General features: G+C 40.5%; 1 protein-coding gene across 6 annotated transcripts in view; it reads left to right on the forward strand.

The window, feature by feature from the left end:
• The window catches only part of LOC139936505 (uncharacterized), an 87872-nt gene that overhangs the window by 2987 nt on the left and 58545 nt on the right, over nt 1-26340 (forward strand). For 3 of the 6 annotated variants that reach the window (XM_071931334.1, XM_071931337.1, XM_071931338.1), the window contains exons 1-9: nt 8415-8435; nt 15308-15481; nt 16165-16356; nt 17393-17574; nt 19646-19815; nt 20319-20444; nt 21275-21403; nt 22379-22507; nt 23164-23289. In XM_071931334.1, the coding sequence (XP_071787435.1) occupies nt 8430-8435; nt 15308-15481; nt 16165-16356; nt 17393-17574; nt 19646-19815; nt 20319-20444; nt 21275-21403; nt 22379-22507; nt 23164-23289 (1234 nt within the window). In that variant the 5' untranslated portion in view covers nt 8415-8429. Of the gene's footprint in view, nt 1-8344; nt 8436-15307; nt 15482-16164; nt 16357-17392; nt 17575-19645; nt 19816-20318; nt 20445-21274; nt 21404-22378; nt 22508-23163; nt 23290-26340 lie in introns of those variants that run through there. The other 3 variants (XM_071931339.1, XM_071931335.1, XM_071931336.1) reach the window with 3 other exon arrangements.

Genomic DNA, 26340 nt, shown 5'->3' on the forward strand with positions numbered 1-26340 from the left:
AAGCTGTGTGCACAAAAATATTAATTTTATTTTTTGGAACAGTTCAAATAAATGCACAGTCTTTTTAGCAAAATATAGGACAATAATATGTTTTAAATACATTTGTTCCTCGGAGAGGTTAAAGGCACTGGACACTATTGGTAGTTACTCAAACTAATTGTTAGCATAAAACCTTACTTGGTAACAAGCAATTTGGTATTAAATTTTGATGGCGAAGAACCATTCAATGATCAATGTATCATATGAAAGTTGATAACTTTTCCTATCCCTACCAAATAGCAATGTACCACATTGAGAGGGGCTATCTCACCTGTCCTGCAGTTGTGCATGGATCTATAAACAATGATGAACCCACCACTCGGTGACCTACATCCTGGGCACCCTCCCATCTACATCCTGGAAGGGCATGTCCATGCCTGGGATGTAGGTTATCATGTGGTGGGTTTATCATTTAATATTTTCATGCACAGCCGCAGGACAGAATGATGAGATAGCCCCTTTAATTTGTGACCTTCAATTTTGACCAAACTATGGCAATGCATCATTAAAAACAAATATATTAGTGTATTACTTGTACATATTTTTTAACAAAGATAATTTGTTCTACCTTTAATCTTGAAGTCTAAATATGTATAATTTTAACAAATTATATTTTACATATAAATAAGTTATAATAAATAAATTTGGATAATATGAATAAACAATTTAACACGAATACAACCGTGTTTGTATCCTGATTTGATTTGGTTTGTGAATGTGCATGCAGGATCAATTACTGTAGGGCCATTTTAGACATCATAGAAACAAGTTGAAATCCACAAATACTTTATTTATTGTGTTGTAGCTGCAGCTGAATATCAAAATCAAACCTGCATCAACCCATAATAGTAATAACCAGTTTTTATGGAGTGCTTTTCAGTCTCAAAGCACTTCCAACATTATTCCCCTGGTCGTCACTGTGGATTAATTCAGTTCTCAAACCATCTTAGTTCATGAGAAGTATACAGCATGTGAAACAATAACAAATAGTTGTATGTGCTACTCGGCTAAATCAATCGCAAGAACCATCTCTGCCATCACAGGTATCAATTTACCTCTGGGTGGAGAGAAGCAATTAAAGTTAAGTGTCTTGCTCAGGGAAACAAGTGTCACGACAAGGATTCAAACCCACACTACTGAACAGAACCTTGTTTCCTCTTTACCCACATAATTCTATTTAACAAGTGTTTTGATGTAGAGTAGCTGTCTTTGCTCGAAGTTTGAGATCTGATGTGTGTTGTGTAAACAATTCAAAACAGTTGATTATTACTGTAGCTTTCCTCAATTTAATTTATTTCTTGAAAGCTTTTGGAAGATATCTTCTTGCTGTGTGTCTGTGAGGCCATGTGATCAATGGATTCAAGCAAGACGACATATTTTTTTTATCCACGAACTAAATATTTTAGAAGCACTCGATCTCAACGTAAGCCTCCTCCTCCCGACTAGGCCATCCGTCGACTTGTCTTGACCCCAAGTCGAGTTGTCCGACGGTTGAATAAATCATCCGTCGAGTTGTCCGAACCGTTGAGTTGTCTGTACCATCGAGTTGTCCGAACGGACAAGTTGTCCGAACGGACGAGTTGTCCGGCGGACGAGTTGTCTGGTCTCCGTTCTCCTGGTCACAAGGCGGACATGGATTCGGGTTATTACAATGTATCTTTAACAGGCTGACTAAATAATGGTGGTGATGAAGCTTTCCTGTCTAGTTTCTCCTTAGAGGGCTCTTGTGTTGTTGTTCCTGGTATTACTCCATTGCTGTATATAACAAAGAAGAAAACAAAATAAAAGGTTGTGATAACCTCTGTAGTAAAGCCTCAAAGTAGTATACAGAAAAAAAGTCTTATTCCATACATACCTATGAATTAATTATTATCATGGAAGTGTAGGAAATAATAACCTAAGGAATTTAAACCCTTTGTTCATCGTTTCCAGCAGGTGTAGAACCAACAGATAACTAAACTAGCCTAATTCCTTCCTTAATTAATTACCTGAACTAACTTTTGAACATGTAAAAACTAAACGTTAAATAAAGTAGGCCCCTTCCATTCTGACTTTTAAAACGATCAGTTCATTGGCAAGTGACGGTAACCCTTCTTTATACTTTGCGAGCAAAATGTGGATACATGAAAATGTGTGATACTCGTGTTGTGGGACTGTGTGAAAATGAAAGAAAATATGCACTATTCTCTATATACATGTAATTCTCTAAACAATTTTTGGGAGGTAGATGGAACAGGAAGAAAATGTGCGATGTCTCAAATGTATTAATATTATTATGAGAAAACTGACAGTTCTGTGTGACATTCTTTCCAATATGAATAAACCAACCATCGAGGAAAACGCTAACTAACAACATAGACTAGAGTCTGTCCTTGCTAACAATAACACAGAAATAATGAATGATTTACCAGACACAAAGTGGTCACACCATGCATGCATGCATGCATATCCGGTCATCATGATCATGTCGTGAAGGTTGCCAATCTATGCCTGTTGCGCTGGCGGACGTGTTTCGGCATCTATCCACGCTTTATTTTCATCCTGAAACTTGTCAACTTCAGGGAAGCGAAAGAACTTTAACCCTTCTTTTGATCCGAACCAATTTTTGCAGCAACAGCGGCTAAGAATCATGATTATTCGACTGTAAAGTTCGTATCTGTATACATTTACACACAAGTAAACAAACTTTTGCCAACCAAGATGGCGGAATTGTTTTGTCACGTGACTCGTGACGTGTCAAAAGAAAGGTCTATTATTAGCGAGTCTGTCAAAATGGCAGTTTTGTAAAACGTATCTGTTTGTGTGTGAAAAATACCTGTGAATAACTCGCCAATTGATAACGTTAACCTTGTCCAAATCAAACAAGGATTCAGTTTTCCAGAAGAATAAAGATAAATAAATCAATAGAAAACAAAATATCTTGGAAAAAGCTGCAGTAAACATTGTGAAAAATTAAGTATACTTTTGCGTTTTTAAGACCAGATATTGACGCGTCTAAATTTCTGAACGTCCATTTTGTCGACTGCCACAAGAAGTATATTTTCAAGAATACTGGAGGGTGCTCTTTCTTTCGAGATAATGTGTGAAACCAAAGTACATGATGTAGAATTTTGTCAACTTTCCAACGGTACTATTTTGAAATAATTCACTCAAATAAAAATGGAATTTTTGCCCAGTTTTTTCGAACACATGAAATACGGACATATTATGTCGATTTTTCTCCTGAAAATGCTTCAAAATGTCATATTTATAGGTCATTACAGTTCTTTGACAGAACTCTATTTGAAAGATTATACTCTGAACTGGGTGTCTATGCACTTTTTTATGTTTTATTAACTATCGCAAACAAGCGCAAAGCAAATTTATAGAGAAGGTTCTTCAAAAAAACCCATCAAAATCGGGTCGATGGTTGAACACAGCGCGGCAGTCTGCGCACTCAGACACATAGTCTTGGTTCCAAGACCATTGGTGTTGCGTGGTCACGCACAGCCAACGTTCGATCTATGCACGCACGGCAAAAACTGTACGCGCTCGTGATGAATGAACGTAGCAGGCGCACTGTTTCTCTGATTTCCGGATCCAACCAAGACTATCCGACACACCGTGTCTGCGCAAATTGCCATTTCAATGGTCGTGTCCCTGACTTAAAAATGCCTTATCAGCAAGCGTTGCCGCGTGAGTGTGGACACCAGTCTTTGAAAGATTGCGCAATTCGCTGATACACAACCAGACCGAATAAGAAACAACGGGCGGCGACGTCCGCCCCGAGATTTTTTGGTTTTAATAATTCAGAATCGGAGAGGGTTAAAATAAATTACGTTCTGATGGCCTTTTTTATCTTCATTCCATTGTTCGAGGTTACATACATGTTTTAAACTTGACTTTTGTTACTATTTGTTTAATAAGATAGAAAAAAAAAAATAATAATAATAATAATAATAATAATAAGTTTTTCGTGCGGAATTTGAAGACATATTATTTGGCAATGTTTATTTTAACTTTCCAAAATGAAAAAAAGGCTTAAAATTTGAGTCATAATAAACAGAGAAGTAAACAAAATTACTCTAATGAATTGATACTATTTTTAATAAAATACTTGGTAACTATTTTACAAAAACAATTACCACACAAATTCCCATATTTCTTTATTAGCATTTGTTTATTGGCATAAAGTGCAGTTTTCAAAGGCCAAGGTAGCGGTTAATTGTGCAGCTTATGTCTTAGAAACTGACTTGCTTGAATCTTCAAGACTTGAGGTACCTGAAATGGGAAAAAAAGAGATATATTCACGCTTCATGTATTTTAATTTGTTTACCTTTTTTTAAATATATAATTAGGCTTTAAAATATGTAAACGGGACACAATTATCACCTATTTTCCCATTGATGTGAATACCCAATTCCAAGTCATACTTGTGTTGATCATTCTATTCTACTTTTAAAACATCTTTTCTAACCATATGCATTTTACAACCAAATCACCCGATCTAAGGCATTGGTCTCTCTAAAGGGACTTTATACCTTAGATGTTGGTTATTACTAATTTGTGATCATAAAACTCACTTGATAAAGTCTACATGATGAGAGGCGTCAAACGACTTGTTTCTATACTGCAATGGTGTTTTTCTCAATCACTGTTTCTTGCAGCTTATATTGCCAAATTTAGCCCAAATTGTCACAGGTTTATTATTTTATGCATAAATATTGAGGAGATACACCAACTAAGGATACTGCATGGGACTATAGTGGTCTTTGACAAAAGACAAATTCAATTAATGTTTGCAAATACTTTGTGTACTGCTGTGAATTATAAAAACTTGTCTCAATAAATTGTTCATATTGTTTTATAAAGTTCCTATAAATTTGTGACAAAGATTCTCTTTATAGAAAGGTTTGCGGTAACACCATGTAATGACTATCTCTAATGAGTTGGGGTGGTTCTGAAAAGAAGCAGTGGTTTCAACTCAACGTTTCTCTTTGATTACATACAAACTCTAGAACTTGCCAATAATGCTAATAATGCACTGACCTTTATGTCTTATGCACACCTGTACAGACAATTTTGTAGCCAAAATGTTGAAAGTTACATGGAAATTAAATTTAAGAAATGGAAAATCTGGATTTGTGTTTGCTAAAAGTTCTTCTGTTGGTAGTAGTGGTGGTGGTAGTGGGGGGGGATGGTGACTGCGGGTAGAAGCCATCCTTGCACCATAAGCGGTAAGCCTGGGCGACTAGTGTCAGACTCCACCTATTGAATCATTAGTCGAGTCGCGACTATCATTTTCAACTCTTCGGTTAAACGTGCTACAAAAATAGTCACGACTACTTCAAAAGTAGTTGCGTCTACCTGTTTGGTGAACCAATTGTGTCGCTCGTGACTATTCATGACGACATAATTTACTTACAAAACACAGTCGCACATCTGTGACACAAATCTTCAATCTGTTCCGCTTGAATTAGACTATATTGTGCTTGCGGCACACATTGCCACAGTGCATCTTGATAATTAAAAATTTGTCACGACTAGTGTCGTAGTCGCAAGTATTGGAGGTGCAACTAGTCGATTAGTAATTTTCACTGGTCGCCCAGGCCTAATTAGCAGGTATTAGAGCTTTCCTGTCCTGCGAAGAAGCTAGTTGTCATCTAACCGTGCTCGGAAACTTCTTTGAATTTATGTACATGTACTCTTTCTTGTCCATACCGGCTTCAATAATCACATCACCACCCAACTTTCACTGTGACCTGGAAATCAAGTGATACAAAAATGTTACAAAATAATGAAATGTTTACTGACATTTGTTCCCTGTTTCTGATTTTGTTTTGTAATTTTTGAAAAGAGTTCTTCCAGATTATGGCCCTTTTCAAAACCACGACTTCGGCTTTGGATTTAGCTCGGGCTAGCTTGGCCCGCAGATACTGGACAATACTGAGCGTGCTTTGCGTAGGGATTCAGACAAGAGGACGGAGCCTGAAGCCGAAGCCGTGGTTTCGAAAAGGGCCCATGGAAGCTTCATTTTTGTGGACAAGAGTACAATGTATTACTTTATTTGCAGTCTTCATGTGCTCCCTGTCCCTGTTCAGATGCATCGTACAGTAAATTTTGCTTACATGTAGTATAGTAATAAACACCACTGTCCTGTAGTGACTCTACATGTACATGATGTACATGCAAATTGCATAGAGAAAGAACAGAGAAGTAAAGTCCCTGTAATTTTGTATCTAAAAACGAACTCTGGGGGTAATAATATGACTCGCAATTGCATACTTTACTTACGGTAAACACGGTAAACGCCTCTGAACAGATGTTTTATTAAAAGGACGTTCTCTAGCTGTAGTTTTGGTGTGGGAGGTCATGACACGTCCATTTTCAACTCCACTCGCTAGTTAGTATGAAATAATCTCGTCTTTTTGCTGCAAAGGCCCGAGGCAAAAAGACACACACGACTACGGAATCACATGCACTATTAGTAATACGGGTACCAGACATTCGTTCTTGTACAAAGTGTTTGCATTACTAGACTGGCCCCGCTAAAATTCTACATCGTACGAGCGAGAACGAGGAGTTCACTGCGTCTGGGGAGGTCTGGCCGCGGGGGATGATGGCCCGCTGGACGGCCACCGCTCGGCCCTGGGCATGGGCTGAACTTGCTGCTTAGATAGTTTAATAAAAAATTAATTCAATGTAGACCCTTTTATTTTTGTTCATGAACTGTTTTTTGTTGTTGGAGTAACCATGGAGGAAGTGATAGATACAAATGGGGTTCGTAAAATTGTTAATAATTGCTCAGTCGTATAGTTCAACGGCTGCGACTGGAAATAAGACTAGTGAATTTGGCGGCCATTTATGGGAGTCAAAATCTTGACTCCCATAAATGGCGGAGCGTTTTGTTTCGAGAAATTTAGCAAAAGGGAAGCATTTCTAAGGCATGTTTGTGTAGATCATTATATTCTACTTTTTTAACATCTTTCCAACCGTAACAATTTTACATCAAATTGTTGTCATAGCCCAAAAACGCCCAACAAAGCGCAACCCGAAGGCAACGTGTTCCTTTAAACTAAAATTAAAAAGTCTTTCAAAACTAATTTGTTGTTCTTTTAACCAACGAAATGTTCAATTCCTGACCCTGGCCTTCTCCCTATTTATTAACTGTGAAATCTCAACTAAAAGCTGGAAAGTTTGGTAAATATTTTCAATATACAACACACAATAATAAACCAGATGACAAATCTTCTTTTAACTTTGTTAATTTTACAAAACATTTATTTTAAAGTCCCTTTCAGCTGCTTACATAAAATAACAACGACATTATATTGCGTTTCTGCACACACGACAAGTTGAAAAAACTTGAGTGACCACTGCAAAATACAAATTATAAATTACTGGGGAAAGTACCTTGGTATATTAAAATAAAATAAACAGAAATATCAGTTTTGTTCATTTTACAAAAATATCTTGTGAGGGAGTCTCCTAGGCGACTAGTGAAATTTTTAACTCGACTAGTCGGGCCTCGGAGTCGCAACTTTTACACTAGTTTTCGATGCCCAAGCTCCGAGACTTGACTAGTCGGGCCTCGGAGACGCAACTTTTACTCTTGTTTATGATGCCCAAGATGCTTTACAGCATATTGTTTGGCACAGGCGCAATATATTAAAATATTGGATTGAAAAATTGTGTAACTGGTGAAAAACAATCAGATTGTGTTCCGTAAAGTAAATTGAGACCCTTTTCAAAATCCAGCTTCGGCATTGGATTCGGCTTCAGGCTCTGTCATGTCTGACACCCCACGGGGCATATGCAAAGCATGCGCAACCACGGGGCCAAGCTAGCCTTAGCCGAATCCAAAGTCGAAGCCGTGGTCTCGCAAAGGGCCTTTCGCTGTTGTGAATGGTCGCAAGCGATACAATAGCACTCAGCACTTATGACATCACTTTTGCTTAAAATACACCGCTGTCAGACAAACATTCCACTAATTTAGCGATCACGCCAAACGCGCCATATGGCACCTGTATGTAGTAGTACTGCGAGTAAACATAACGTGGACAAGTACGTGTGCATATGTGATAACCTGTAGTTGATTATTGTGTTAGCGCCCTCTATTGACTGGTTGTAGAAAAGGTGTTTTGTAGTTGTGTTGGCATCCATCTTGTTGTTTATTAAAGTCATGTACACATGGTTTCGTTAACCTAATCCAGTGAGTAAAGTCAGTAATTGAAGTTACTACATTTTGGCGACGAGGATGGGATCCTGCTAAACAGGGAGAACATCCAGAAGAAATCTCAGTATGAATACCTTTGGGAATATCGGTGAATTTCAAGATGAAAAGGACAGTGAAGCATGGCCTCTGTATGTGGAACGATTGAAGCAGTTTTTTGAAGCAAACGATGTAGAGGATGCTGGTAAGCAGAGAGCTATTTTGTTAAGTGTTTGTGGTGCTGACACATATAAGTTGATATCAAGCCTTGTAGCACCAGCAAAACCAGGAGAAAAGACTTTTGATGAACTAATATCGATTGCTAAGGATCATTTCAACCCACTACCCTCGGTAATCGTTCAGCGATATAAGTTTAACACACGCATTCAGCAACAAGGAGAGACAACTGCAGAATTTGTTGCTGAATTACGCCGTCTCGCACGACACTGTGAGTATGGGTCTACACTAGAGGATATGTTGCGTGATCGCTTAGTATGTGGCTTAAAGGATGAGCGAGTGCAACGAAGGCTGTTATCAGAGCCCTCCCTTAAATTCAAGAAAGCGTGGGAAATTTCACAAGCCATGGAGCTAGCCATGAAGAATGCCAAAGACCTTCAAAGAAACCTCGAGTCTTTGCCCGTACCAGTGGCCGCTGGACCCCTGCAGCAAGCCAATAAAGTTGCTAGTAGTACCAGCGCCAGGGGGCCTAACCAAACAAGGCCATATCCACAACAAGCACAGCCCCACAAACAAGGTACACACTTCACTAAATGTTATCGATGTGGACGCACGGATCACTCTGCAAATGATTGCAGAGTACGTTCGTATATTTGTCATAACTGTGGAAAACAGGGACATCTAGCCAAAGTTTGTCGGGGTGGTAAATCGTCTTCCACCCCAGTAGAGTCAAAAGTCCACAAGGATAAAGCGTACTGCATGGAACCTGACTTCGAAAACCCTGTGAATGCAGAAGCTAACTATACAATGTATAAAACCTCGGCACAAAACAAAGAGCCACCGCTTATCGCAAATGTACTGATAAACAAATGTAAGGTCTCAATGGAAATTGACACTGGTGCTTCTGTCTCCATCATGAGTGAGACCACTTATGATTCCATATTTAAGCACAAGAAACCTTCACTTCGTACCGGGGAACACGTCGAGTTACGAACTTATACAGGCCAGAAAATACCTGTGGTTGGTACGTGTTCAGTCACAGTAGAACACAACGATCAGAAGACTCAACTCTCACTTCTCATTGTGTCGGGTCAAGGACCAAATCTTCTCGGACGAGATTGGCTGCGCCATCTTAAGTTAGCGTGGCAAGAAATTCACCATGTCAGGCACACTGATTCGACTGCTGAGATTATGAATCATTATGAAGAGTTATTTCGGGATGACTTGGGTAAACTAAAAGGACAACCTGTAAAAATAAATATCAAAACAGATGCAAAGCCCAAGTTCTGTAAGGCGAGAACCGTGCCCTTCTCCATGAAAAAACAAGTGGAAGATGAACTCGATAGACTCCAAAAGAGTGGTGTCATTGAACCAGTAACATTCTCGCGTTGGGCAGCACCCATTGTTCCAGTGATTAAAGAAAATGGGCAAATCAGAATCTGTGGAGATTACAAGGCCACAGTAAATCAGGCTGCTAATGTTGACTCATACCCCCTTCCTCGAGTGGAGGAATTGTTCGCTGCAATGTCTGGTGGTCAGACATTTAGCAAGCTCGATCTCAGTCATGCTTACTTGCAACTTGTGCTCGATGAACCATCGCGTGAACTTGCGACAATTAACACTCACCGTGGACTGTTCCAGTATACGAGAATGCCTTTTGGAATTTCAGCTGCACCCGCCATTTTCCAACGGACCATTGAAAGTTTGTTAGCTGACATTCCCCAAGCAGTGGCATTTCTCGATGATATCCTTGTTACAGGTAAATCTGAATCAGAGCACATTGCTAATCTTGATCGAGTACTTACCAGACTACAAAGTGCAGGCCTCCGACTGAAACAGGAGAAATGTAAGTTCTTCGCACCAGAGGTAGTTTACCTCGGACATCGCATAAATGCAACAGGCTTGCATCCCACAACGGAGAAGGTGCAAGCGATAAAGGATGCGCCAGTCCCCCGTAATGTAACTGAGTTAAAATCCTACCTGGGTATTCTCAACTACTACGCAAAGTTTTTGCCCAACTTGTCGTCGCTCATAGCCCCTTTGCACTGTTTGTTGAGGAAGGACACCCGCTGGTCATGGGACACAGCCCAGGATAAAGCCTTCCGTGAATCTAAGGAATTGTTAGTTTCAGCTCAAGTTCTGGTGCATTACAACCCAGAGAAGGAGTTAGTGCTATCATGTGATGCTAGTCCATATGGTGTGGGCGCAGTGCTGGCCAACCGAATGTCCGATGGAACAGAACATCCAATTGCGTACGCATCACGTTCCCTGTCTCCACCAGAGCGTAATTATTCGCAACTAGACAAGGAAGGATTAGCAATGGTCTTTGGAGTAAAAAAGTTCCATCAGTATGTGTACGGTAGGAAGTTTGAGATATCTACTGATCATAAGCCGTTGCTCGGTTTATTAGGTGAAGGGCGAATGATACCCCCCATGGCATCATCCAGAATTCAGCGGTGGGCACTTACACTTTCCGCTTATGATTACCAGTTGGTCTACAAACCAGGGTCATTAAATGGTAATGCCGATGCACTGAGCAGATTACCATTACCCCATACACCTTCGCATGTACCAGTTCCAGCGGATTATGTCATGGTCATGGATCACATGGAGTCAACACCAGTCAGCCCAGAGAAAATTCGCCTTTGGACAGGCCGAGACCCGGTACTGTCACAGGTGCGATCATTTGTGATGAATGGTTGGCCAGCAGAATGTGCAAATTCAGCATTGCAGCCATACATCTGTCGTAAAACAGAATTAAGCATCCAAGACGGCTGCATAATGTGGGGGTCACGTGTTGTCATCCCCCCACAGGGTCGCCAGCGTCTTGTGGAGGAGTTACATGAATCACACCCTGGAGTGTCACGCATGAAATCGTTGGGTCGCAGTTATGTATGGTGGCCCTGCATGGACAAAGACATTGAGAGTAAAGTCAAACAGTGTTCGCCATGCCAAACCTCACGTCAATCGCCACCAGTTGCACCACTGCACCCATGGGAGTGGCCCCAGCGTCCATGGTCACGCCTTCACGTGGATTATGCAGGTCCGTTTATGGGACGAATGTTTCTCATAATTGTTGATGCACATAGCAAATGGCTAGATATACATGCTATGCATAGTGCAACGTCACTGGCTACAGTAGAGAAGCTGCGTCAGACCTTCGCGACACATGGATTGCCAGATATTATTGTTTCCGATAATGGCAGTAATTTCACTAGTGCAGAGTTTCAGGAATTCTTGAGAAGGAATGGCATTAAACATGTCCGGTCCGCGCCATTCCACCCATCATCCAACGGGTTGGCTGAGCGTGCAGTTCAGTCTTTTAAGGCCGCGATGAGACGTATGAATGAGGGTACTGTTGAGACAAAGTTGTCACGATTCTTGCTCACATATCGCACCACGCCACACGCCACGACAGGAATTTCCCCAGCTCAATTGTTGATGAATCGTCGACCGCAGACAAGACTTGATTTGGTCCGTCCGGATCTACGACGTCGAGTAACCAACAAGCAATGTGCACAGAAGGAACATCATGATAAACACGCAAAACCTCGCTCGTTTAATGTGAACGACACCGTTTATGTGCATAATTATGCGCCTGGCCCTAGATGGATGGCAGGGCGTGTAGTATCATTGTGTGGCCATCTTATGTACACAGTCCTACTTGAGGATGGTCGTGTGTGGAGACGCCATGTTGATCAAATGCGTTTCCGAGATGTGTCAACCACACCCAGTTTGGAGCCAAATTGGCCCATTCCTTCATCGGAGAGGGAGGAAATGGTTGGTGAACAACCACTTGTACAGATTGACAGTACACCATCAGTGGAAGAGCCAAGTCCAATGCCAGCAGAGCAGACAGGCTCACAGAACACAGAACCAGACATTGAACTTCGCAGATCCACACGCGTTCGCACCAAACCTGAACTCTATGGATTTCCAGATCTGTGACTCTAAAAAACACAGTTCTTCTTTTGTTACCATGGAAACAGTTGTTGATTAATAATAGTTCCTCATGTAACAATGGAACCAGCCAATAGGTTAATGTATGTTTTCCTACAGACCCGTGGGTGTTGGTTCTGAAACTAATTCTCTTGAATTTAATGTTCTAGTGTTCAAGTTGTTGTTTCCTTAAAGTTGTTGTGTTAAGTATTATCTAAAGGAGGAGGAGTTGTGATAACCTGTAGTTGATTATTGTGTTAGCGCCCTCTATTGACTGGTTGTAGAAAAGGTGTTTTGTAGTTGTGTTGGCATCCATCTTGTTGTTTATTAAAGTCATGTACACATGGTTTCGTTAACCTAATCCAGTGAGTAAAGTCAGTAATTGAAGTTACTACAGCATATGTTGTTAGTAAAATTTTGTACGTTTGTCTGAGATCCATGTACTAAACTTGATTTTAGCATTTAGTGCGGAGTGCTATTGGTTTACAAGCAGGTACATGTAGGGGTTACGACTATGCGGTGGCACGATAACCTATTAGTTGAAAAATGTTAGTTGCAACTCGACTAAGCAATCAACAGTCCCGACTTCAACAGTAGTCGCCCTATGTAGGAGTCCAGGCTCGAGTCTCCCCGTCACTTTAAACCGTGGAAGATTTTCAGAGAGCTGGGACTGTAAAAGGAATACAAAGAAAGCAAGTAGAGTTAAAAACATGCCCAAGAAGACCAAAATGTTTCAGAAACACTTTACACAGAGCAGAAAACTGACATGGACTACAGTTATTACCAATAAATTGCAATCCCCAAGTGAAATATTTTTGCTGTGTGAAATTAAAGTCAGACATGTTGACCATTCCCTTTTTGATTAAGAGTTAAACCAAGACTGTCTTAAATCAATATGATTTATCCCAGTATGAACTAGCAAAAGGTATTGACCACCTGATCAAATTAAAACTCAATCGATAATTATTGTATTATTTTTTTTCTCAACAAGTGTCAACAAATATTGAATATACTTTCAGGTAATTGAAAAAATATTATATTTTGAATTATTAGTAATACACAATTCCATATTCCAATCCTGCATCAAACTACCATGTTTTGTTATTATTGATGGAAATTTAAAAAAATATTATTATTCATTTTTTTTCATGAGAAAATTTTATTTCTTCATTATTTAATTTTGTTTTATTTTTTCACAACAATGGTCAACAAACATGATAAAAAAGATCGCCGTACGAACAGTACACAACACAAGGCCTTTTTCTTACATGATGACGTCACGCAGCGGCACAAACAGTGATTTTTGCACATTTTTGGCACTGAAAAAAAATATCAACAGCCAAACTTGCAGAAGTATATGTGGTACCAAAAGAAAGAACGATCGTTCGTCTATCAGAATATGGACTCCCTAAGTGGGGCACCCTAAGTGTAAAGCTTATCAACAAAAAGTGTAAAACTTTAACCACATTTCAGACGAAGATTCACATGTATTTGGTCTTGAAAATCCGGTAAAAATGAGTTTGTTTTACGAGGAAAATGTTCAAGAAACTTACCACTCCATGCTTGACCCAACACTGCCCTCTTGCTGGGACCTATAGCCAATTTTGCACATCGTCTCCGAGTTCTCGCGCTGTCACGCGAAATCTCGAAGGGTCAGAGTGCGCCGCGCGACTGCAAATTAATCCTGGAAAATATGCTAATTATCTCACACTCTGTGCACGGACTGTGTCTGTCGCTGAGTGAGTCGAGTAAGCAAAGAAAGAGAGTCATAAGTTATGACATAACACTTGCTTGGCCCACCACCAAGCAGGCAACAGGGCGAGCTATTTTATTTATAAAGAACCGAGTCGAAGGTTTTAAAGCCATTATGATTATACACTGTCGGTACAGAAACAAAAAACAAGTTCACAGATTTACACATAATTTACAGGGTTTACAGAAGATAATGGTGAAAGACTTCTCACTGCCCTTCTCACTTCTCTTGAAATATTGTTCCATGAAATGCTTTACTTTTTGAGAAAACATTAAAAGAATATAAATTCTCGCTTACCCCAAACGAGAATTACGGATTTATTTTAAACACATGTCAAGACACGGCGAAACGCGCAGAAACAAGAGTGGGTTTTCCCGACTCCGATGACCGATTGAGCCTAAATTTTCACAGGTTTGTTATTTTATAAATAAGTTGTGATACACGAAGTGTGGGACTTGGACAATACTATTTACCGAAAGTGTATAATGTAATGGCTTTAAATGGCAGTCTCTATTCTTTTAATTTGTATTCTTATAATTGTGAACCATGAATTAAAGTTTAACCAATTGAATGATGTTTTCGATGACTTTTCTGGGTTAAAAATTATGGTTAAAAAAATATAACGAAGGTCAATCCCCACAAAACCATTTTGATAATGACAATTTACTTAATTTAAAACTTCAAGACGTGGAAACCTTATTTGGTAATTGTCAAAGACCAGTTTGTCTCACTTAAGGTATCTCAACATATGCCCAAAATATTAACAAACCTTTAAAAATTTGAACTCAATTGGTTGTCGAAGTTGCGAGATAATAATGGATGAAAAAACACCCCTGTCTGTCACACCACAGAGTTGTGTGCTTTCGGATGTCAGACAACTCGTACAGCGGACAACTCGACCATTCGGACAACTCTGCTAAGAGACATACGACTCGACGGATGGCCAAGACAAGTCTACAGTTTGAAAGGTCGACCTTTGACCCTCTGACATGTTTACATGAATTTCCCTGTAATCCCAACCCTCCACTAAAATTGGTCTAGCTACATGTACATACATCCCTAGGGTAAACTTAAGTCAATGGACAGATTTGTTGATGTCAAACAACTTGGGTGTAGCCTAGCCTATTATTTTGAAGGTGGTTTTTGTTAATTAATTTGATCTGTTTTCTACTTTTTACTCATCAATCATGGTTTTTCATCCCAAACAGGTCATTTTCAGACGAAGTAGTAATACTGAGGAAACGATTTCCACATCTCAGTCTCTGTTCTGCATTTTATATTCGCTCTTTGTGAGGGACGTTCTTAGTCACATGTGGCATCAGTTAACATCAGCCATCATGAGTGATGTATTAATTCAACTGTGCCTGAAAAGTGCAATAGTGGTAAGAACCATTCATGTTAGATTGTTAAAGGCAGTGGACATTATTGGTAATTACTCAAAATAATTATTTATTAGCATTTAAAAATCTTATTTGGAAACGAGTGATGGGGAGAGGTTTGATGTAATAAAACATTGTGAGAAACGGCTCCCTTTGAAGTGACGTAGTTTTCGAGAAAGATGTAATTTTCTTAAAATTTGATTTTGAGACCTCAGATTTAGAATTTGAGGTCTCAAAATCAAGCATCTGAAAGCACACAACTTCAGGTGACAAGGCGTTTTTTCTTTCATTATTATCTCGCAACTTTGCCGACCAATAGAGCTCAAATTTTCACAGGTTTGTTATTTTATGCATATGTTGAGATACACCGAGTGAGAAGACTGGTCTTTGACAATTACCAATAGTGTCCAGGGTCTTCAAAGGGTTTTGTTGTTATTGCAGATCAAGTTTGGCCATGACCTGAATCCCTACTCACTGTGGATTTACCTGACGAAGTTTCAGCTTCATTAGTCATAAACTTGTTGAGAAAAAAGAGGAAAAAATACTGAGTGCATTGTTTTCAGGAGGGTCATGTTAATACATTGGGGAGTGTCTGTGTTGGCTTTTTTTTGTGGGGAGTGTTTGTGTTAGATTGGGGGTTTTGTTATAAAAATTAAAAAAATCAAGGTTCCATTTGTTTGTTACAGCTCATCGCAACTACTTGTATACCAGTGCTTCTAGGTGCCCCAATAACCAGCCTGACAACCAGCCTGCCCGAAGTCCAACAGCCATCTACCCCGTTGGACATTGCTACATGTGGAAAAAACTCATATTGGGACATTGAACTTGCACAATGTAAACCATGTGTGACTTGTCCAATGGGTATGGGATCTACTGTTGTAAGTATGCAAAGATCGACCATCTTGTACTGTGTGTATTGGTATTTTTACTCCTTACAAGTTCGAGTTAGTATTTTAGCTGCAGGGCTGCCTTGAAGATCTAACTGTGAATGAACTGAGAAAAAAAAACAGATTTATTTGATGCAGTCAAATATCGAGCTGAGAGGTCTCTTTTGCCACTGTTATGATCCTGAGGCCAATTTCACAAAGAGCCAAATTTATTGTAATTGCAAATCAAGCGTATACAGGATTTGAGGCATTGCATGGTGAGGTATCAATGTATATTTGGTTTACGGTAACACCATGTGTGTATCTACTTGCCAGGTAGAGTGTGTTCTTAGAGAACTGTCTTGCTTTATTCTACTGCCGGACTAGACGGACGCTAGAGCAAGCTAGTCGAAACGTTGAGACCAATTCAGAACTTCCTCCGCGGCAGTACAGTTAATTACGATCCTATAAGCTAAAGTTGTAGTCTATTTTCTTGTCTATTTTCTATACCATCCGCCCTGGTAATAGTTAAAAAGCAGGACAGTTCTTTTCAGAACTGAGAAGTCTCCTGACCCCGATTATCTACTCTGCGGCAGTAGAATAAAGCAAGACAGTTCTCTAAGAACAAACTCTACCTGGCAAGTAGATACACACATGGTGTTACCGCAAACCAAACATACAAATCAAGCGTAGTTGCTAAAGTGTAATATGTCAAAATACAAATCACACTATGGTGATACTGACAACTTGTCTTATGATAAATTTGTTTGCTTTGTGAAATCAACCCCTGATAAATAAAGTGTACTATAAACAAGACCCTGTCACGGACTGGCCCAAATTGAGATCTCAACAAAGACGTCTTCGTTCGTCCACCTCTTGCTCCCTTTTTGGTGTTCCAAGAACTCGCTATTCATTTTTTGCAGAGAGATCGTTCTCTGTATATGGCCCCAAAATGTGGAACAAGCTTCCTGTACTTTAAATTAGAAATCCACTATTGGATTACATTATAGGAATGCTACATGTGTTTTTGTACTTTGTTATCCAACAGAGTGAGTGTGGATATGGAAACGGAGAAATTGGGAGATGTGAGGAGTGCGATGATGGGTATTACCAAGACCAGACCGTAACCAAAGGTCCATGCAATCGCTGCAGTAGTTGTGATTCCAACAGAATTGTGTTGAGCGATTGCACGAAGACTACAAACACCGAGTGTGGCCCATGTAAAGAAGGGTAAGTTTTTGTGTGCTCAAGAAATACAGGTCTACATTTAAATAAAATCAAAAAAACATTGTTTTTGGTAATTTTGGAACAGTTACATAAATTATAATAATAATAATAATAATAATAATAATAATATCAGGCAATTTTACTGCGCTTTTCCAAAACATGATCCAAGCGCATAACAAAGAATAGGATGAATTAAAACAAATCATAAAATCTACTATTAAGGAAATAGATAAGTTTTAAGTTTGTTCTTAAAAGTAACAACACAAGAAGCATTATACGAACATAAATTGGGAGACTGTTTCGCAAGTTCAGGAAGTTCAGCAGCAGAGTGTAAGAAGGCATGTTTACCATAGGTTAATCTGGACTCAGGAGTGTTAAGCCGAGTTTTATAGGAAGAAGAACGGAGCAAAGATGAAACATATTAGAAAGATAAGGTGGATCAATGTCATTCAAACATTTAATACATGTAGAAGAGTATTGAACTGGATGCGTTTCTCCATGGGAAGCCATTATAGTTGTATTGAATACCGGTGAGGCGTTTAAAGGAACACGTTGCCTTGGATCGGTCGAGTTGGTCTTTGAAAAACGTTTGTAACCGTTTTTTATAAAATGCATATGGGTAGAAAGATGTTGTAAAAGTAGAATACAATGATCCACACAAACATGCCTCGAAATTGCGTGGTTTTCCTTTTACCTCGTCGACTAACACGTCGGCCATTTATGGGGGTCAAAATTTTGACTCCCATAAATGGCCGACGGTGATAGTTCGCACAGTAGAAGGAAAACCACGCAATTTCGAGGCAAACTTGTGTGGATCATTGTATGCTACTTTTAAAACATCTTTTCAACCATATGCATTATATAAAAAACGGTTAAAAACGCTTTTGTTTTGACCAACTCGTCCGATCCAAGGCAACGTGTTCCTTTAAGATTTGCTATGGTGATTCCAGATAACAGGGAGTTGCAATAGACATGATAGAGTCCAGACGAGAAGTGACAAGACAGCGAACCTGTGGTGACAAGTATCTTAATCAATGTATTCTTGAATATTAATAATAACAAATTCTTATATAGCGCATTTCACAATAACTGTATCAATGCACTTTACAATAGTGCCCTGGTCATATGGCGAATAACACCCCATGTTTCTCAGCTCCCATGGGAGTATATAGCTCCCTGAGCTGCCTGTAATGCGCTTGATGCTTTTCATACACAATATCAACCTCTACCCTCGCAGGTACCCATTTATACCCCTGGGTGAAGAGGGGCTAAGCAATTATAGTAAAGTACCATCTTGCTCAAGGACACAAGTGTCATGACCAATCCTTGCAATGTTGCGCAGATAGAAGTTAGTAGAGCTACATGTACATGTACATACTGAATTAACTTCAGATTAAATTGACATGACAGGGTCAAACATGACACCCAAGTTCCGAATACTACATAGTTGAGGGGGTTACAGTAGAATTTCCAATGCTTAGAGAAACATCTTGTTTTGTTTTTGGTTTTACTGTGCCTTGAACACCCAGCAGGGTGGATATGTGCGCATTACAAGTCTTATTATTATTATTTATTATTATTATTATCTTCAACATCTGACAAGTTGTTCTTAAAAGAGGCAGCAACAAAGAACTCTGTTTTCTCAGCATTCAGTTTCAATTTGTTTGTGTTCATCCAGACTATGATGTCATCTATGCATGACGTTAGTATATATCCAAGGCTTTCTCTTTTTCACCTGGCATGGTTGGATTGAAGTCAACATATAATTGTGTATTATCAGCATACATGTGGTAATTGACATGGTGCCGACGAATAACTTTGCCAAGAGGATGAGTGTAAAGAGAAAACCCCATAGGTCCAATGACAGAACCTTGGTAGTCCACTATCAGGATAAATCTTTTACTTTACACCCTATGTTGATGGGTGTTTTTTTTTAAGTATCAGTAGTTATTTAAATTATGCCACAGTGAATAGTTTAGCGTGTTTAGGTTCACTACACTGTTATTTTGTATGTTCTGTAAGTATGACTTAAATTACATTGCCATAACCTTGGATTCTTATTTTGTATCCGAAGGTACGGCCAACAACCCAACCATCCAGATCTGTGCAGTGCGTGCTATTTATTTAATGATGACGAGAAACCACCAGAGTGCCTAACCCTAACACCAACCCCGGGTCTAGCATCCGTAACAGATACTGATGAATGTTTACCAGGATATGTGTACCGTCTAAATAAGTGTGTAGGTGAGTGTCTAAATAGCAGAGCTTGGGCTAAACGCCTCTCGTAATGCATGACGTCATAATTCCTACCCAAATTGAGGCTATAGCCGCATTTCCGCCACCACTTGCAGTGGCTGCGCCTATGGCCTTATGTGGCTAAGAATTGTGACGTACTCATGCATAAATGAGTGGCGTATTATCACAGAACTGCTTTATATGTAAGCACAAAAAAAACAGCTAAACGCAAAACCAGCAGAAACAAGTTACCAGCCAATGTACATAGTTAGTGACATGGTTCCTAAGTTGTTATTAAATACAGTATTTTGTGCGCAAGTAATGAAACTGTACCCAGGCAATAGACCCATTGCATTGGCCGACATCGATGTATAGCCTACTTGCTGTGTGGACAACTCTCGGTCAATGATACTTTCATTTTTTATGGCATTTATGTATTTTGCACAAATTGTATAAATGATTAATTTAGTTTTAATCATCTTCCATGTTCCACTTGCCTTTTTTCCATCCAGATATAAATGAATGTGATGTGCCATACTCTTGTGACAGTTCCGTTTCAAGATGCAGTAACACCGATGGTAGCTTCACATGTCAATGTTTGCCTGGATTTGAGATGAATTCTTCAGGTGAATGTGTTGGTAAGTAATAAAACCACCATCCTAGATGGCCTGAAATATAACCCTCCATGTAGCTGTGTGCACTTAGTTCCAAAGGAAACATAAAGTTTATCATAATTATAGAGTAATATTTATATAAGAGCTAAAAGGCTTTATACAAAAAACATGTAAGAGTTGTTGTGCCCTATGTTTCTGTTTAATGGTTTGTCTTCGCTGCAGTACATGTATGTGTTGTTCATGAATCTGGAATAGCGACCTTGGCTGGGACACCATGTTGAGAAGTGTTAAAAGAATGTTAACAAATACAAAAGGCTGCTGAATAAAGAAGTGTTTTATTGAGTTCAAAAAATGTTCTCAAAATTACTTACTAGTGTTTACAACACATTGACAAGCATGTTATACAGACTCTAGCGCTGGCCCAAAATCCGGACAAGTTTTCCTTGTTTTTTTCTTTCATGACCTGCTTACATGCCTGACTATGCCGTATGTTGGGAATTTAAAACTAGTCACGACGAGTGTCGTAGTCAGGAGTAATTGAGGCGCAACTAGTCGAGTAGTAAATTTCACTAGTCGCTGTTGACTAGAGACCTTCCTGAGTCCTCAAAAATCATCCACTCTATTGTTACTCAAATCTTAGAAATGTTTTTGACAATATTTCAGGAATACTAAATATTTAACTTCATTGAGTTATTTCAAACAAATAGCAGTTCATGCTGACAAACTATCATTGCCCAGCCATACTTAAATATCATATTTTTGTTTACCGTCATCCATCAAGATCATCATACAGTGTGTGATGATACAATCCAAAGCAATACAAATTAAATGAAAATATATACAAACTCAAACAGATACTGATGAATGTGCGCTGAATCAGGACACATGCAACACTTCAGTGTCAACATGCCACAATACCAAAGGTAGCTACAGGTGTGAATGTTTACCAGGATATGTGATGGACCGTCTAAATGAGTGTGTTGGTGAGTGTCTAAATAGCAGAGCTGGAGCTAGACGCCTCTCTTAATATTCATGCATGACGTCATACTTGTTACCCAAAATGAGGCTACAGGCGCATGTCCGCCACCACTTGCAGTGGCTGCGCCTATGGCCTTGTTTTGGGTTAGAATTGTGACATACACACTTGTACTCATGCATAAATATTAAGAGTGGCGTATTATCACAGAACTGCTTTATATGTAAGCACAAAACTTTACAGCTACACGCAAAACCAGCAGAAACAAGTTACCAGCCAACTTATGTACATAGTTAGTGACATGGTTCCTAAGTTGTTATTAACATACAATATTTTGTGCGCAAGTAATGAAACTGTACCCAGGCAATAGACCCATTGCATTGGCCGACATTGATGTATAGCCTACTTGCTGTGTGGACAACTCTCGGTCAATGATACATTCATTTACCACAGTTAATTTGTTTGACTCATCAAATTCCATCTTTCAGGTTGGAAACATTAGAGAGATCAAAACAAATTTGAAATCATTTTTTCTGATAGAGTGAAGGTTTGTTTACGTGGAAGGTTGTGCACACAAGTTTTCTCAACTTACTGTCGTCCAACAGAAAGACAAAGCTACATAAAGTGGTTGAAAATAATCACATACCTTGAGAAATGAAAAAGATTGCCTCTATCACCCACAGATAACTTCTGTACCTAAAACCTTTTGTAAAATACTTTTAAATCACGGTATTCCATGTGTAAAAACACCAGAAAGTTTGTCGGGAAACAAGCAGGAGACAATACTTCAGGAATACGAAATATTTAACTTCATGGAGTTTTTTCAGACAAGTAACTGTTCATGCTGACAAACTATCATTGCCCAGCCATACTTACATATCATATTTTTGTCTACCATCATCCATCAAGATCATCATACAGTGTGTGATGATACAATCCAAAGCAATACAAATTAAATGAAAATATATACAAACTCAAACAGATACTGATGAATGTGCGCAGAATCAGGACACATGCAACACTTCAGTGTCAACATGCCACAATACCAAAGGTAGCTACAGGTGTGAATGTTTACCAGGATATGTGATGGACCGTCTAAATGAGTGTGTTGGTGAGTGTCTAAATAGCAGAGCTGGAGCTAGACGCCTCTCTTAATATTCATGCATGACGTCATACTTGTTACCCAAACTGAGGCTATAGGCGCATGTCTGCCACCACTTGCAGTGGCTGCGCCTATGGCCTTGTTTTGGGTTAGAATTGTGACATACTCATGCATAAATATTAAGAGTGGCGTATTATCACAGAACTGCTTTATATGTAAGCACAAAAAAAACAGCTAAACGCAAAACCAGCAGAAACAAGTTACCAGCCAACTTTGTACATAGTTAGTGACATGGTTCCTAAGTTGTTATTAACATACAATATTTTGTGCGCAAGTAATGAAACTGTACCCAGGCAATAGACCCATTGCATTGTCCAGATCGATGTATAGCCTACTTGCTGTGTGGACAACTCTCGGTCAATGATACATTCATTAACCAGAGTGAGGGCTTTGTTTGGGTCTTGTCACACCAAAAGCAGTCAACTGCACATGTCATCCTCAACGTATTGACTTGAGTCTGTTTGATATATTTGTAAAGAAAATTAAGCTGAAATATAAAAAGAAGGCACATTTTTTATGGCATTTATGTATTTTGCACAAATTGTATAAATGATTAATTTAGTTTTAATCATCTTCCATGTTCCACTTGCCTTTTTTCCATCCAGATATAAATGAATGTGATGTGCCATACTCTTGTGATAGTTCCGTTTCAAGATGCAGTAACACCGATGGTAGCTTCACATGTCAATGTTTGCCTGGATTTGAGATGAATTCTTCAGGTGAATGTGTTGGTAAGTAATAAAACCACCATCCTAGATGGCCTGAAATATAACCCTCCATGTAGCTGTGTGCACTTAGTTCCAAAGGAAACATAAAGTTTATCATAATTATAGAGTAATATTCATATAAGAGCTAAAAGGCTTTATACAAAAAACATGTCAGAGTTGTTGTGCCCTATGTTTCTGTTTAATGGTTTGTCTTCGCTGCAGTACATGTATGTGTTGATCATGAATCTGGAATAGCGCCCTCGGCTGGGACACCATGTTGAGAAGTGTTAAAAGAATGTTAACAAATACAAAAGGCTGCTGAATAAAGAAGTGTTTTATTGAGTTCAAAAAATGTACTTTCTCGAAGTGTTCGCTGCATAGCACTGAAAAAGACGTCGGACCGGACCGCTTTGCTCTAGTTAATCTGACTTTCGCAGCCCACAACCGCCTATACTTGGGATCTGCAGGAAACAGATGAAGACTGACCCCATCTTTAGTTGTTTTGCTGCATCCAGCAGCAATACACCTGGTCGGCATTGCCGGAAAAATGCCAGAAAAAAAACTTTTTCGCAGCGCACAAACTCACGTCTTAGAATTACATGTACTTTTGCACGTGTGTTTATCTATGCATCGAGGGGGGTCTATGTTTGATCGAGGCAAAGTCTTCCTTTTACTACGTCACAAAAGGGGTAGGCGGAGTCAACCCCCCAAGCACTTAATTAATTTTTTTAACATATAAATCGTGACAAACAATTACTCAAAAAATTGTTTTATTGTTATTAAACATATACTCTTATGTTTAAAAGAAAAAAAATCATATTTCCAGGTGCCTTTAACAAATACAAAAGGCTGATGAATAAAGAAGTGTTTTATTGAGTTCAAAAAATGTACTTTCTCCAAATTACTTACTAGTGTATACAACACAGTGACAAGCATGTTATACAGACTCTAGCGTAATGTCCGTCGATGTCGGTTTTTTCCCATAACCGATATATCGAAAATTTAATATCGAGTATACTCCATATATCGAGTATTTCCCGCTCGCAAGATGGAAGCCTAAAAACAGCACTTGGTATACTCATGGAGGTAGAAATATATATACCGTAGACTGACAGTTTAATAGGGTTACATTTCAACCTGTTTTTGTCCCCCGAACTTGTTTGTAGTCCAAACAATTTCAGATTACGTAGTCCAGCCCCGATTATTTCTGGTTTTACAACAAAGTATGATCGCCGCTACCGCTGGCTTGGCCAAGAACGCTCACCACAATTCTCGATTCGTGATTGGCCATGATTGGCCGTCTCAAAATGACACAGAGCCTTTGTGAGTTGCGTGACTCGCCGACATTAAGGTGTCAGTTGCCGTTGCATTGACGTAGAAGTGTCAATCAAGTTGTCTGACGGGCGCGCTGACTACCTTTACGGTTGAAAATGGTTGAGATAATCACCGAAAAAAAATCACTAGAAAGTCCCGCAAAACACAGACCTACCACTCCGCGATCACAATGTACAACACACGCAGCATGCAGTCACATAGTCTCCAATAAAGGCTTGTAGTCTTTTTACTTTGCATTCTATAACAAAGGCAAGAAACATTGAATGCTAAAACGCCCTCTATTGTCGAAATAACGCAGTGCATCACGCATCATGACGAAAATCAGGCCGTGGCAGACGGCAGGAAATCGGCAAAACACGCTCCCGGAGAAAGTCGGCCTCCTGTCCTCGGACTTTGGCCAAAAAGTGGCCCATAACACGGACAGATAGGCCAGTTCTACGAGTTCGCGAAAAATGGCTCGAGTTCGGAGGCAAAAAGTCCTCAAGAGATACGGTAGGCTGACAGCGGCGCCCGCTGCGTTCCGAGAACGGTCGAGTTCAGAGCTGAGGCGTCTCGTGGGTCTGGAGACCCACGAGGGGGTTGGTGACCAAACCGAGAGACCCTTTTTGGGCCCAGAGTCCGGCGGATGGGGAGGGGTAAGAGGGTGCCACCAGTCCTCAACCTGCTGGGGCTACTATAGGGGGGTGAGAACAAAAATCTGGGGTCGGCCAAATGAAAAGTTGCCAAAACAGTGTAAAGCAATGGGAAATCGGCTCACCGTGGCGGGACGAGCGATTTAGTGGGGCTCCTGGAGCCGGCAACCCACCCCCTGACGGGCGGCGGCGACGGAAGAAGGGAACGTGAGCTGAGATATCGAGCGGGCCGGGCAGTCGGGTCCACCGGTCCAGGGTCGCTCCGTACGGCAGGGCTCCCCGGCCCTGCACGCTGGCAAATCGTCCCGCCCGTGGCAGTAGGAAGCGGGCCCGGCTCTGTCGGGTTGCACGGGCGGGTAAACGCTTCCGACGGCAGGGCTCCCCGGCCCTGCACGCTGACAAATCGTCCCGCCCGTGGCAGTAGGAAGCGGGCCCGGCTCTGTCGGGTTGCACGGGCGGGTAAACGCTTCCGACGGCAGGGCTCCCCGGCTCTGCACGCTGACAAATCGTCCCGCCCGTGGCAGTAGGAAGCGGGCCCGGCTCTGTCGGGCTGCACGGGCGGGTAAACGCTTCCGACGGCAGGGCTCCCCGGCCCTGCACGCTGAAACATCGTCCCGCCCGTGGCAGTAGGAAGCGGGCCCGGCTCTGTCGGGCTGCACGGGCGGGTAAACGCTTCCGACGGCAGGGCTCCCCGGCCCTGCACGCTGACAAATCGTCCCGCCCGTGGCAGTAGGAAGCGGGCCCGGCTCTGTCGGGCTGCACGGGCGGGTAAACGCTTCCGACGGCAGGGCTCCCCGGTCCTGCACGCTGGCAAATCGTCCCGCCCGTGACCGCCTTGACCAAAGACTGCATGTGTCTGTGCATGCTTGGGCAAACGGGTTTTCCCCCCGAATTGCAATAACCATACCCGCTGGTGTGCACGCTTAAACCGTACAACAGCATAGTCTTCGCTGGTACGCAAGCAATAGCCGCCGACAGCGTGGTCTGCGAAGCATATAGTTCCTCGGAAATGTTAGCTTGTTTACCGAAAACAACACAACGTGTTAGGCTTTATTTGACCAAAATGACGCCATTACGATACCTTGGATTGATAGAAAGATTGTTTTAC

Source organism: Asterias amurensis, chromosome 4 (assembly GCF_032118995.1).
Source record: "Asterias amurensis chromosome 4, ASM3211899v1".
NCBI lineage: Eukaryota > Metazoa > Echinodermata > Asteroidea > Forcipulatida > Asteriidae > Asterias > Asterias amurensis.